Source organism: Carlito syrichta, unplaced genomic scaffold, assembly GCF_000164805.1.
Source record: "Carlito syrichta isolate Samal-C Ts95f unplaced genomic scaffold, Tarsius_syrichta-2.0.1 Scaffold287526, whole genome shotgun sequence".
NCBI classification, from domain to species: Eukaryota; Metazoa; Chordata; class Mammalia; order Primates; family Tarsiidae; genus Carlito; species Carlito syrichta.
In genome coordinates, this window is record NW_007231622.1 from 21,124 (window position 1) to 37,031 (window position 15,908).

Consider the following 15,908-nt stretch of genomic DNA (forward strand, 5'->3'; position numbering starts at 1 on the left):
AAAATGTATTCTTTTCTTTCTTCTGGTATTTTTGTTTCTTTTGTTTTGAAGCACCCTCTTCAGTGGAACTGGATGATTAAGACCTTTTCCTTTTTTTTTCCAATTTGATTTTCTCTTTGCTTTTTTATTTTTTCTTCTCCTCTTCTTCATTTATTCGTTTTTCCTGTAATGCCTGCAATTTATTCAGTTCTTCCTTCTCTTCATCACTATCTTCACTGCTTGTACTGCTGACATCCAAAAACCTAGCTTTTTCCATGAAGACATTTTTTAGATGTGGGACCATTAACCCTCTGGCAGTATATTTTTGATGTGCTATGACTATCTAATATTACATCAGTCTTGTTACTTGATAGTCATGCCCCCTAAATATAGCTATTTGTGCATACTAAACACATGTGTGTCTTTGTGTGTTTGGCTAGTATTGTTACTTCATAAGTTGATTGCAAAATGACTCTACTACAGTCAACACAGGTAATCTAGGTAATCTACCTAGCATAGTTAATGACTATTGCTGAATCAGGTGACCACCTTCCAGTGATGAAGCTATAGGCAGGGGGCAATGTTTTGCTCTTGACAGCGAAAATTTAATAGCTTATATACTAAGATGTAATGTATAAAGACAGTGAAATTCTTCACTGTTGTTTTTAAGTCTTAGGCTAGTAGATGAAGCTGCTTAATGGTCTTGACTAGGACTTTTTAAATCAATGGTTCTACAGGAAGATGACAATTAGAATATTTATAACAAACTTTCACTGTTTTATGACATTCAGAGTTTCTAGTACCTGCCTCCTTGTTTTTGTAACAACTAAAGTATTTCTTCCTTGTTTAAAGAGACTAGTCTAGTTCAGCCTGTTAGTAAGTCTCACAAAGATGATGCTATGTTGGTCAGGATTTTTAGGATAGACTCCTGGGTTTACAAATGTGCCATATTGGCATGTATTAAAGTGATACCTCAAACACAGAAATTTCTATTTAGGAAGACAGCGAAATCTTCATTAGAACTGATTTTTATTGTATTCTGCATGTAAACTTTATGATGCTTGTTTCTATGAGTAATGTGGAAATTTTTATAAATGTGGGCATATGTATTTGCTTTGTCTGAAATAATTTAAATTTAAAGCAAATTTTACACTGAACTTATGCTTTTGTAAATGACCAGTTTACAGTGTTTCTGTATTTTACTTTAGTCACAAACCTCAGGAGTAGTGACCAAAAAAAAAAGAAAAAACCAAAGATAAAACCTAACAGTGGTTCATGAAAAAAAGCACTATTAAGTTCAGTTTACTGAAAATTCAATAAAATATTACTATGCTTTGACTACCAAAATAACTAATGCTATCTTGGACTACACTATCGGAATGAATACTCTTAATATCTGGAATACTGTACTCTAGTTATCACATTTTTAAAGGGAACGCTGGCAAACTAGAATACATGCAGGAAAGTAGCAGAGTAGTAAAAAGTCTTAAAAAAAACAAACACATTATGTGAGAAAACCATTAGGCTCAGCAGGCCGAAAGGAGCCTTTTGTAGAGGAATGGAATGGTGTACTTTTCCTTCAAATATTTAATAAGTTGTCATAAAAAAGACAATTTTTTGTGTTGTGGTAGGTTTTTATTCCACCCTAATCTCATGGGAGACGTGTGTGTGTGTGTGTGTGTGTGTGTATACATATACATATATATATATATATTTAACACTAATGACTCTAAACAACTGTAACTTACTACTGGAGGGGTTAAGTATTCACCAGAAATTCAGAAAAAAATTTCAGAATTCTTTTTACTTGTTCAGGATGACAACAAGTTATCAGATTCCACTCCACACTAAGTATGTCAATATAGTGCCCTGCCCACCAATAAATCCATACTTAACTCTCAGTGGTAAACTGCTAATATTAAACATCAACAACTACTGCTCTTTCAAGTGATGTTTTAAAGTTGTATAAAAAAGAGTTTCTCAATTTGAATTAACATAGGATGCTAACTACTATTCACTCTAAGTTCTTTGATAAGATAGCTCAAAATGAAAACTAATGTGGCTTTCTGGTCCTGGGAAGATCCCACAAATAAATAAGGAAACTTAAAAGTTAGGCATAGTTCACAATTATACATGTATCTGTATATTTCTTTTTATTCTTTTATTGATAAGCATACTCCAAAATAAATTATCTGTGGTATGAAAAAGAGATTATGGGAAAGTATTTTGTAGAGAGATGAAAAATTATACCCAATATAGTCATAACTCACCTTTTGAAAGCAGTTTCCTGAATTTCTGTGTTGCTGAAAGCTGTTGTTCCGGGCTATTAGAAAATATCATTTCAATCATGTCAGAAGTGATGACACCACCCTAGGATCAAACAAAAAGCAAATGCAGCAAAATGTTAACCTTAATTCAAAGGAAAGCAAAGATAACAGTTATTAATGCCAAGTTATTAAGTTAATCATACTTTACATGTAGAAATGTATAGATGATTAGTAAGGTAAAGAAGCCAAATTCTTTCTCTATCATTCAAAAGCTCCTAATAATGAGAAAGTAATCTTAGTAGCGAATACTAAGACAAGAGAGCCAGGCTCGGTGGCTCAGCCTGTAATCCTGTGCTTTGGAAGGCTGAGGTGAGTGGATTGCCTGAGCCCACAGGTTCGAGACCCATCTGGACAACTTGGCGAGACCTCACCTCTACAGTAAATCAAAAAATTAGCCGGGCATGGTAGCACGCACACCTGTAGTTCCAGCTACTTGGAAGGCTGAGGCGGAAGGATCGCCGGAGCCCAGCAGGTCGAGGCTGCGGTGGCCAGGAGCGGCCACTGCACCCCAACCTGGGCGACCGAGTGAGACTCCAACTCAAAAAAAAAAAGACATTATTATTCTTCCTCTCCTTGATCATCAAATGGCTGGCCTTGTTATCCAATTAAATGTTAAGTTTTATGAGAAGACTTTTTATGACCTCCAATCCTGAAGCAGCCCCTCTAGCTCTACCAACATTACCGTATTTTAACCCTGTGCCTAGCCCTTATCACACTACCAGATATTTTTCTGAGTTATTTGTTTATTGCTTGGGTTCCCCCAGTATACTATAATCTCCTTGAAAGCCAAAGACCCTATCTTACCACACTATCACTAATGGTTGGCATATGGTAGATACTCAAAAAATATTTATTAAATGGAGTACAGAATGATTCTGTATAAATTACATATTCTAGCCACTGCCAAGACTTAACTTATTTAAAATTTCTATTTTCTTGTTTTATTAAAATTTCCTATTTCCCACTATTTTCTTCATGAGCAGAACATTTTTATTTCCCACTACTACTTATCCTCAGTATGGGTGGCACATGACTATAGTCCCAGTTAGTACAGATGCACTTCAACTTACAATGAATGGGGTTATATCCCAATAAAAACATCATAAGTTGAAAATATCATAAATCAAAAATCCATTTAGTATTAAGCAATTCAAAAGTGTGACCTCATTTAGTTCTCAAAATAACACTTTAAGGAGAGTATTAAAGTATTTATCATCAAATGAATAAACTATTCAAAAAAGTTATATAACTTATTCAGAGTTACACACCTACCTGCAAGCTGGAGGAGAGGGATAAGATATGAAACCAAGTCCTCAAAAAAAATGTATTTAATACACCTAACCTACCTAACATCATAGTTTAAACTAGCCTAACTTAAATGTGTTCAGAACACTTACATCAGCCTACAGTTGAACAAGTAATCTAATACAAAGCCTATTTTATAAAAGTGTTGAGTATCTCATGTAATTTATTGAATACTGTACTGAAAATGACAAATAGAATCACTGTATGAGTACTCAAAATACGGTTTCTACTGAATGTGTATTCTTTCACACCACTGTAAAGTCGAAAAATACTAAGTCAAACCATTGTTTATCAGGGGCCATCTGTATATTTTCAGTTGTCTAAAAGAAAGTTGCAGTCTTAGGTAGAAGTACAACTTTTTGTTGTCTTTATTTGAGACTAAGTATGGTATAAAGAGATATGTATGGATACCAAATTGATAAGGAGTATAAATTATGATGGTTAATTTTATGTGTCAGCTTGACTAGGGCTTATAACCCAATTATCTGGTCAAACACCAGTCTAGATGTTGCTATCAAGGTATTTTTTAGATGTGATTAAAATCTCTAAATCAGTACACTTGAGTTACACAGACTGCCCCATAATGCAGGTTGGCCTCATCCAATTAGTTGAAGAACTTAAGAGCAAAAACTGAGGTTTCCTAAAGAAAAAGGAATTCAGCTTCAAGAGCCACATCCTTGAAATAAATTTCTCTCTCTCTCTCCTTCCCCCGCCACACTGGCTCTGTTTCTCTGGAGAATCCTGACTAATACAGTCCACAAGACATTTTATATTCATTTAACACCTACTTTTAAAAAATTATAAAGACTAAATGGGCTCGGTGGCTCAGCCTGTAATCCCACGCCTTGGGAGGCTGAGGTGAGTGGATTGCCTGAGCCCACGGGTTCGAGACCCGCCTGGGCAATTTGGCGAGATCTCATCTCTACAATAAATCAAAAAATTAGCCAGGCGTGGTAGTGCACGCCTGTAGTTCCAGCTACTTGGAAGGCTGAGGCGGAAGGATAGCCGGAGCCCAGCAGGTCAAGGCTGCGGTGGCCGGGAGCACCCACTGCACTCCAGTCTGGGCGTCAAGAGTGAGACTCCAACTCAAAAAAAAAAAAAAAAAAAAAGAAAGACTAACTTTCTTAAGAATCTATGTTGCCTATAATGTCTATACAGACACCAAAGGAAACCATAATCCCTATCCCCTCCCAATTCTCAAAGCTGATTAATATAAACTGTAGATCTATGAAGTGAAATAGAGAAAAAAATTATAACATTGTAAATAATATGCCACCATTGGCAAAAAAGGGGTGAGGGGAGAGAATATTTATTTTCTTTAATACCCAGAAGCTCTCAAAAAGAATAAATAAGAATCAAATAACAGTGGTTGCCCCTGGGGAAAATTACTAACTGACTGAGGTAGAAGAAATATATTTTTTTATTTTCTAAAATTTTCCCTTTTGTTCTTATTAAAATCAATAGTACCTCTTAGGAGATATTTTTCTTTTTAAAAAACCATGTATACATACACATACACACACACACACTATGATCTATTTAAAAATTACATAATCGGCCGGTGGCTCAGCCTGTAATCCCAGCACTTTGGGAGGCTGAGGCGAGAGGACTGTCTGAGTGAGGGGATTCGAGACCAGCCTGGCAACTTGGTGAGACCTCGTCTCTACAGTAAATCAAAAAATAAGCTGTGCGTGGTAGCATACGCCTGTAGTCCCAGCTACTTGGAAGGCTGAGGTGGAAGGATCACCTAAGCCCATCAGGTAGAGGCTGCATCCGGCCTGGGCAACAGAGTGAGACTCCAACTCAAAAAAAAAAAAAAATTACATAATCAATTACAATCAACTGGAAACTAAACAGATCTGATCCTGACATAAAAAGCGTAATTTCCATCTCTTTATGTAACTCCAAAAACATTACAAAATGGCTTATAACAGAAAAATCCAATTGTTCTGATGTAGAATTAATTTTTTAAATCATATAAACATGTCAATTTTGAAGTGAATAACAAATTGAGATTTGTTTTAAAATACTTCGTCTTATTCAACTTTTTAAAAATGTTATAATGATCTTTTTAAGTTTTTACAGAAGAATTAATCTTTATAATTTAGTTAATTTTGTTTAACTGTATGTCATACAAAATGTAATCAACATTTAATGAACCAAGGGATTCAGCATGCAGTTTCCTTTTTTGAGTAGTCACTCTATTGGCCAGGCGAAGTGTAGTGGCGCAATCACAGTTTACTGTAACCTCAAACTCCTGGATCAAATGATCCCCCTACCTCAGCTTCCCAAGTTGCTTGGACTACAGACAGACATCACCACACCCAGGTTATTTTTTAAAATTTTTTGTAAAGATGGGGCCTTGATATATTGTCCAGGCTGGACTCTAACTCATAGCCTCAAGCAATCCTCCTACCTTGGCCTCCCAAAGTGCTAGAATTATAGGCACGAGCTACTGGTCTTAGCCTGTAATTTCTTCTTCTTCTTCTCTTTTAAAGGACTGGTCCAATCCCAAGTGGCTATTTTTTAAAAATGAAATTCCAGGCACTTTTTGCAGCCATCTACCTACCTACTCCCCATCCTCCTTTTTCAAGGCAAAAGGAGATCTCTATCTCATATCTTCAACAAAAAACACTAAAAAGAGTTCATTATCTTACTTACTGGTGCCATCTCCATGTTATTCATTTGGGCTTCATGAAAGCCGCCATCTGACATAACTTCTTCTTCTGTTTCTTCTTCTGCTGTAGCAACATTTCTTCGCTTGAATAACTGAAATATAAAAAACAGTAAGTAATGTAATTCTAACATAAGGGAGGAGGTTCAACATTCAAACAACAGGCACTCCACTTAAGATAAAGTTCTCTGAAAATCATTTCAAAAATTCTAAAGCCATCAGCCTTTCTTGATGAGAAACTGTTTCAGATTTTTCCATAGTCTGATAATCAAATACAATTAACTATCACAATATGCTATAACCAATACTTGATAAGGTAAAACTTACTAAGCGAGGTCTGACATTGCATGACAAAAAATGATAAGGACAGGAAAAGGAGCTGGGGCTTGAAATATAAAACAGGATAGTCTTGGCCGGGCTCGGTGGCTTAGCCTGTAATCCCAGCACTTTGGGAGGCCGAGGTGAGTGAATTGCCTGAGCCCGCGGGTTCAAGACCCACCTGGGCAACTTGGCGAGACCTCATCTCTACAATAAATCCAAAAAATTAGCCGGGCGTGGTAGCGCGCGCCTGTAGTTCCAGCTACGTGGAAGGCTGAGGCGGAAGGATCGCCAGAGCCCAGCAGGTAGAGGCTGCGGTGACCGTGAGCGGCCACTGCACTCCAGTCTGGACAACAGAGTGAGACTCCAACTCCAAAAAAAAAAAACAAAAAACAAAAAATAGGATAGTCTTAACAATACATCAAGGAAAATGAGAACAAAAACAAAGTCCAAATGTTTCCCTCCTAACCCTCAAAGATAGTGAATTGAGGTTTCTGGCCTTCCCAACCTGTCCAGCAACCAGTGACAACAAATGACAACTGCTTGAACACTGCCTTTAAAGCATTCATTAACCTATGCAGGAAAAGAAGAATAGTTCTCTCCGAAGTTAGCCAACTACAGTGACTTCCATTTTATCCTTAAGAGTGTTGAGCAGCACACTTATTCATCAAACCATGATGGAGTAATAGTAACTTACCCTGACATCCTAAACAACTGAAAAGCAGACATAATACATAAAATAATGTGTTTCAGTCACTAAACAACAAAAAACACAGAGCCATGATCCCTCAGAAAGAAAAAAACAAGATAAGCTTCGTGAATGCCTCAGATTATTGTCTAAACAGAGTTTCCAGGCTGCAGTACAGGGAGGGAAAACCCCAATAGAGCTTTAGAGGCTCCTTGAATTGAGGAAACAGAGTTCAAAACTAAGAAGGCAAAGACATCTAAATTCACAAGGCAGAGTACAACACAGAAAAATTGCCAAAGCTCTATAGAAGTCCCTTTGAGTCTCAACTTAGTATGGATCAGTAAATAACTATGTTTTTCATCAAAACACTGCAACAAATGAAGAATACCATATATGGGCTTCTTAGTAAACTAGACATAGCTAAGGAAATAATGTCCCAGCTTGAGGATATCTCATTATAAACTTCCAAAACTGAAAACAGAAAAAAGACTGGAAAAAAAAAAAACGAACATCCAATAAGTGTGGGGCGAATGTAAATGATATAACAAACATGTAATAGGAACACCAGAAGAGAGGAAAGAACAAAAAAAATTTGACACAATGACTGAGAATTTAGCACAAATTAAAGTCAGACACCAAACCACAGATCCAGGAAGCCTAAAGAACACCAAGCAGGATAAATGTCAAAGGAACCCAATACACCTGGGGATATTTTTTCCCAACAACAGAAAATCAGAGATTTTAAAAAAAAACTATAAAAGTCATCCAAAACAACATCATACCTATACAGGAACAAAGATAAAAATTACATCCAATTTCTCCTCAGAAACTACAAGACATAAAGTGAAGTGACATATTTAAAGGGTTGAGAGAAGAAAAACACTAACCTAGAACTCTGTACCTTGCAAAATTATCCTTTAAAAGTGAAAAAATAATAATAATAAAGACTTGCTCAGAAAACAAAAAACTGCGGGTATGTACTGCCAATACACCTACTATGCAAGAAATACTGGAAGTTCTTCAGCAAAAAGGAAAATGAGCCAGGCTCGGTGGCTCAGCCTGTAATCCCTCGCTTTGGGAGGCTGAGGTGAGTGGATTGCCTGAGCCCGTGGGTTCGAGACCCGCCTGGGCAACTTGGAGAGACCTCATCTCTACAATAAAATCAAAAATTAGCCGGGCATGGTAGCACACGCCTATAGTTCCAGCTGCTTGGAAGGCTGAGGCGGAAGGATCACCGGAGCCCAGCAGGTCGAGGCTGCGGTGGCCGGGAGCAGCCACTGCACTCCAGTCTGGGCGACAGAGTGAGACTCCAACTCAAAAAAAAAAAAAAAGGAAAATGATATAGGTCAGAAACTTGGATCTATATGAAGAAAAGAACATCAGAAAATAAGTAAAGGTGAAATTAAAATGTTTACCCTTGTTTTATTCTTAATTGATTTAACTAGTATTTTGTTTAAAATGACAATAGCAATACTGCATTTTACTACATATGTTTATGTGTATAAATGTATCAATACATATTTCTGTACAAATGAATAACAGCAATGATACAAGAGATGAAAGAAAGGAAGATCATCTTTTATCATGTTATAAGGTACTACCTGTGAAGAGGTATAGTGTTATTGGGAAGCAGACTTAAAATTTTTTTGTGTTTTTGTTTTTTTTGTTTTTGAGTCAGAGTCTCATTCTGTCACCCAGGCTGGAGTACAGTGGCACGCTCACAGTTACCAGAACCTCAACCTGCTTGGCTCAGGTGATCCTTCTGCCTCAGCCTTCCAAGGAGCTGAAACTACAGGCACAGGTCACCATACCTAGTTAATGTTTTGATTTACCGTAGAGATAAGATCTCACCAAGGCTGGTCTCAAACCCCTGGACTCAGGCAATCTTCTTGCCTTTGCCTCCCAAAGTGCTGGGTTAACAGGAGTGAACCAGTACACCCAGTCAGAAAGTGAACTTGAATTAACTGTAAATGTATACTGCAAACGCTAGAGAAACCACTAAACAAAGTTTTAAAAAATGGATCAAGAAACAAGACCCAACTATGTCTTCTATAAAAAGACAAAGATGAAAAGTAAATGGATATAGAAAGATATGCTGTATTAACACTAATCCAGAAAGCGAGAGTAGCTATAATAACTTCAGACAGAGCAAGTGTCACAGCAAGGAATATTATCAGGGATAAAAAGAAGCACTGCATAATGATAAAGAGGTCAGTTAGGGGTTGCTATGTCCAAGAAGACACAACAATTCCTAACCTGCATAAGTCTAACAAAGAAGTGTCAACATATATAGGCGAAAAGTGACAGAACTGCAAGGAGAAATAAATGAACTGGCTATTATAGTTGGAGACTTTAACACCTCTCTATCAGAAATGGACAGATCAAACAGGGAGAAAACCAATAAGAACATAATTGACTCAACATCATCATCAATCAACTGGATATAAGTTCATGCAAAAACATCAGAATATACATTTTTAAGTTCACATGGAGCATTCACCAAGATAAACCACATTCTGGACTATAAAACATACCTTAATAAATTTAAAGATACAGAAGTCTTAAAATGTCTACTCTCAGACCACAGCGAAATTAAATTACAACTCAATCACAGAAAGATAGCAGAAAAATTCCAAAGTATTTGGAGATTAAACACACTTCTAATAACACAGGGATCAAATAAGAGATCTCAAGAGAAATGGAAAGAAATTTTGAAATAAATGAAAATAAAAACACAACTTATCAAAATGTATGGGATGAAGCAAAAGCAGTGCTTAGAGGGAAAATTATAGTCTTGAATGCATATATTAGAAAAGACAAAAGATCTAAAATCACCTAATCAATTACTTTAGAAAACGAGAAAAATAAAAGTAAATTATAACCAAAGTAAGCAGAACAAGTATAAAAATGAGAGCAGACATCAATGAAATTGAAAGCAGAAAATCAATTTTAAAAAAACAAACTAAAAGCTGGTTCTTTGAAAAAGATGAATAAAATCTATAAACCTCTAATGAGGCAAACTAATAAAAAAAAGATGACTACAAATTACTAATATCAGAAATGAAAGAGGGAACATCACTACAGATCTCATGAACATTAAAAGGATAATAAAATAATGCTATGAGCCGGGCTCAGTGGCTCAGCCTGTAATTCCGCGCCTTTGGGAGGCTGAGGTGAGTGGATTGCCTGAGCCCGCGGGTTCGAGACCTGCCTGGGCAGCGAGACCTCATCTCTACAATAAATCAAAAAATCAGCGGGGCGTGGTAGCGCATGCCTGTAATTCCGGCTACTCGGAAGGTTGAGGCAGAAGGATCGCCAGAGCCAGGCAGTCGAGGCTGCGGTGGCCGGGAGCGGCCACTGCACTCCAGTCTGGGCGACAGAGTGAGACTCCAACTCAAAAAAAAAAAAAATAATGCTATGAACAATTCTTATTGCCACAAATGTGATAACAGTCAAAATGAATCACTTCCTTGAAAGACACAAACCACCAAAACTCACACAAGAAGAAACAATCTGAAAGGTCTATATTAAAGAAACTAAACCAAAAATAACCTTTAAAAACAGAAAACGCCAGGAACAGACGACTTCACTGGTGAATTCTGTTAAACATTTAAGGAAAGCATTATACTAATTCTCTACAATCTCTCACAGAAAATAGAAGCTGAAGGGATACTTCCCAGCTCATTCTACAGAGGCCAGCATCACGTTAATATTAAAACCAGACACAGACATTACAAGAAAACTACAGGCCAATATCTCTTTTGAATACAGACGCAAAACCCTCAACAAAATATTAGCAAATCAAACCCAACAACGTATAAAAAGAATCATAAACCATGATCAATTAGATTTCTCCCAGGTGTACAATACTGGTTCATTATTTGAAAATCAGTTAGTGTAATCAATCAAATTAGCAGGCCAAAGAAATCATATGAGAATATCAACATGTACAGAAAAGAGTTTGACAAAATTCAATACCCATTCACCACTCACACTCACATACATACACACACACACACACATACACACAAACCTCTCAGCAAACTAGGACTAAGGTAAAATTCTTCAACTTGATTAATAACATCTACAAAAATCCTACAACTAACATCACACTTAAATGGTATGAAACTAGCTTTCCTGCTAAGATTAGGAACAAGACAAGAATAATCCCTCTCATCACTACTCTTCAATGTCATACTTCAAGTTCTAGTTAATTAATGCAATAAGAAAAAGAATTTAAAGGAATACTAATGGGAACAAAAGAAATAAAACCTTCTTTTTTTCTCAGACGACTTCACTATCTATATAGAAAATCCAAAAGAATCAACAACAAAAAAAACTGGAATAAGTGACTATAGCAAAGTTGCATGACCCAATGTTAATACGTGAAATTCAATCACTTTACTATACACCAGCAATGAAGAAATAAAATTTGAAATTCAAAACAGTACCATTTATACTAGCACTCCAAAAACTTGGATATTTAAGTATGAATCTAACAAAATATACACAAGGTTTCTATAAGAAAAACTATAAAACTGATGAAAGAAGTCAAAGAACTATATAACTGGAGAGGTATTGTTCCATGGTCATAGATAGGAAGACTCAATATTGTTAAGATATAAGTTCTTCACATTCCCTGCAAGTTATTTTGTGGATATCACCAAAATGATTCTAAAATTTATACAGAGAGGCAAAAGACCCAGAATAGTCAACAAAATACTGAAGGAAAACAACAGATGTCTGACACTACCCAACTTCAAGACTTAATATAAAGCTCCAGTAATCAAGACAACGTGGTACTGGCAAAAGATAAGACAAACAAATCGATGAAACAGAACAGAAAGCCCAGAAATAAGCCCCATAAATACATTAAAATGATCTTCGACAAAAGAACAAAGGAAATACAACAGCACAAAGGTAGTGTTTTCAACAAATGGTGCTACATTTCAAACAAAATACTAGCAAGCAAAATTCAACAGCACATCAAAAGGATCATTTGATATGATCAAGTGGAATTTATCCTAGGGGTACAAGGATAGTTCAACACAAACAAATCTATAAACGTGATACAATACACTAATAAACAAAAACCATAAGATCATCTCAACAGATAAAGAAAAAGCAAATTTCAACATCCTTTTCATAATAAAAACTCTCAACAGGCCAGGTATAGAAGAAATTTACCTCAATACAATAAAGCCTATATATGACAAGCCAACAGCTTTCGTCATTCTAAACAGTAAAAAGTTGAAAGCTTTTCTTCTAAGATCAGGAACAAGACAAGGATGCCTACTCTCACTACCACCATAACATAGTACTGGAGTTCTACCCAGAGAAATTAGGCAAGAGAAAGAAATAAAAGGCATCCAAATTAAAAAGGAAAAAGTTAAACTGTCCCTGACTACAGAAGACACAATCATATATATAGAAAACTCTAAAAACTCCAGCAGCCTAATTCAAACAAGCTGCAGGATACAAAAATCAAACAAAAATCCGTAGCATTTCTTAAACGTAACAAGAAAACAAACAATCCACTTACAAATGAGCCAAAGACCTTAACAGACAACATAAAAAAATGACAAAATGGCATATAAGCTTATGAAGAGATACTCTGCATTATATATCATCGGTGAAATGCAAACTAAACGAGATACCACTTAGATACCTAAAAGAATGGCCAAAATCCAGAACCACTGATAACATCAAATGCTGGCAAGGCTATGGAACAACAGGAATTCTCATTCATTGCTAATGGGAAGGAAAAATGGTACAGCACTTTGGAAGACAGTTTGGCAGTTTGCTACAAAATGAAACATACTCTTATCATAAGATTCAACAATCATACTCCTTGGTATTTACCCAAAGAAACTGAAAGCTTACAGCCACAGAAAAGCCTGCCCACAGATATATACAGCAGCTTTATCCATAACTGACAAAACTTGGAAGCAACCCAGATGTTGATCAGTAGGTAAATGGATAAACTATGGTACTTCCAGACAACCACTATACATATATCAAGGGTGCCAAAAAAGGTATACATTTTAAGAGATGTTTTCTGTGTATTATTATTATTATTATTTTAGTTGGAGTCTCACTCTGTTGCCCAGGCTGGAGTGCAGTGGCACACTCACGGCCACCCCAGCATAAACATGCTGGGTTCTGGCAGTCCTTCTGTCTCAGCCTTCCAAGTAGCTGGAACTATAGGCAAGCATTACCACGCCCAGCTAATTTTTTTTTTTTTTTTGAGTTGGAGTCTCTGTCTGTCACCCAGACTGGAGTGCAGTGGCCACTCCCGGCCACTGCAGCCTCGACCTGCTGGGCTCCAGCGATCCTTCTGCCTCAGCCTTCCAAGTAGCTGGAACTACATGCGCACTACCACGCCCGACTAATTTTTTGATTTATTGTAGAGATGAGGTCTCACCAAGTTGCCCAGGCGGGTCTCGAACCCGCGGGTTCAGGCAATCCACTCACCTCAGCCTCCCAAGGCGCGGGATTACAGGCTGAGTCACCGAGTCGGCTCAGCTAATTTTTGATTTACTGTAAAGGCTAAGTCTCAAGTTGCCCGGGCTGGTCTTGAACCTGTAAGCTCAGGCAATACACTCGTCTCGGCCTCGCAAAGTACAGGAATTACAGGCTGAGCCACCAAGCCTGGCCTATGTGTTACTTTGAAGTCACCATAATCAGAAGTGACTGGATGATGTCTGTGCACCTCTTGTAATTGTATAAGTCAAATGTGACCTGTATTCATCTATATTTTTTTCATTCCTTTTTTTTTTAAGTGTGGAGTACAATTCAAGGTTAAGTATACAAATAATCATTATGCAGATACCTCTTGTTTATGAGATGTGGCCGCCCCCCCCGCCCTTGGCAGTTTCCCACTACTGCCAATCCCTTTCTTATAGTATTTTAATTGTGCAAGGTTCGTTTATGAGTGAGAACATATGATACTCAATTCTTTGTTTCTGTGATAGGTCACTCAGTATTATAGACTTTCTTTAAGTCCATCCAAGTTGCTGTGACGTACATGATTTTGTCCTTCTTTATGGCTGGGTAATATTCCATCGTGTTATATGTACTACATTTTTTTAAATCCAGTCCTCTTTTGATGGGCAGCACAACTGGTTCCATGTTTTTGCTATTATGAATAATGCTGCAATAAACATGCATGTGCAAGTATCTTTCCCATAAAGTGACTTGAGTCCCTCCTGGTATATCCCCAGTAGAGGGATTGCAGGGACATATGGGAGGATGACTTTTAGATATTTCAGGAATCGCCAAACTGTTTTCCAGAGGCTGTACTAGTTTACACTCCCAGCAGTGTAGAAGTGTTCCCTTTCCTCATATCCTCCCCAGCATGTTATTTTTTGAGTTATTGATAATGGCCATCCTGATTGGAATTAGGTGGTGTGGTATCACAGTGTGGTTTTAATTTACATTTCTTTGATGATCAGCGAGGCTGAGCATTTTTTCATGTATCTGTTGGCTGCTCATGTCTTCTTTTGAGAAGTGTCTATTCACATCTTTTGCCCACTTTTTAATAGGGCTGTTTGTTTCTTTCTCTTTGGCACATTTGAGTTCCTTGTAGATCCTGGATGTTAGGGCTTTGTCAGATATACAGTTGGCAAATAATGTTTTCCCAATCTGTGGGCTATCTCTCTGCTCTTGTAATGGTTTCTTTTGTTTTGGAGAAGCTTTTCAGTTTGATGAGGTCCCATGTGCCTATCTTACCTCTTATGGTATGGGCATTTGGAGATTCGATCAGGAATTTGTTGCCAGTTCCAATTTCCATAAGGGTGTCGCCTGCACTTTCTAAGGTTCTTATAGTTTGAAATTTTACATTTAGGTATTTGATCCATTTAGAGTTGATTTTTATGTATGGTGATAGGTAAAGGTCTTGTTTTAATATTCTGCATGTGGTCAGCCAGTTTTCCCAGCACCATTTACTGAATAGGTTCTCCTCTCCCTAGTGGTTGATGGTGGAGGCTTTGCTGAAGATGAGTTGTGGTTGAGAAACTGAGGTTTTGCTTCCAGAATCTCTATCCTGTTCCATTGGTCTATATGCCTGTTCTTGTACCAATACCAGGCTGTTTGGATTATTGCAGTCTTATAAAAAATCTTAAAGTCTGAAAGTGTGATACTTCCCATTTTGTTTCTTTTGCTGAGGATTATTTTGGCTATTCCTGCTTTGTTTCTTTTGCTGAGAATTGTTTTGGCTATTCATGGTAGTTTTGTTTCCAGATGAATTTCTGTATTGTCATTTCCAGGTCTAAGAAGAATGCTGCTGGTAATTTAATGGGTATTGCGTTAAATCTGTAGACTGCCTTGGGTAGGATAGACATCTTAACAATGGATTCTTCCAATTCATGAGCATGGAATATTTTTCCACTTGTTTGTGTCATCTTTGATTTCTTTCAGCAGTGTTTTGTAGTTCTCATTGTAAAGGTCTTTCACTTCTCTGGTTAGGAAGATGCCGAGGTATTTCATTTTTTGTGTGGCTGTGAAAGCGATTATGATTTTTATTTGGGTTTGTGTTTGGTATACAGGAATGTGACTGTCTTTTGCACATTTATTTATACCCTGAAACTTTGCCAAAGTCCTTTTTCAATGCAAGGAA

General features: G+C 37.1%; 1 protein-coding gene across 1 annotated transcript in view; it reads right to left on the reverse strand.

The window, feature by feature from the left end:
* LOC103254808 (importin subunit alpha-5) overlaps positions 1 to 15,908 on the reverse strand; it is a 61,866-nt gene that overhangs the window by 19,914 nt on the left and 26,044 nt on the right. The window contains exons 3-4 of the mRNA XM_008052797.2: positions 6,273 to 6,380; positions 2,250 to 2,349 (exon numbers count right to left, since the gene is read on the reverse strand). Coding sequence (XP_008050988.1) covers positions 2,250 to 2,349; positions 6,273 to 6,380 — 208 coding nt within the window. The remainder of the gene's footprint in view (positions 1 to 2,249; positions 2,350 to 6,272; positions 6,381 to 15,908) is intronic.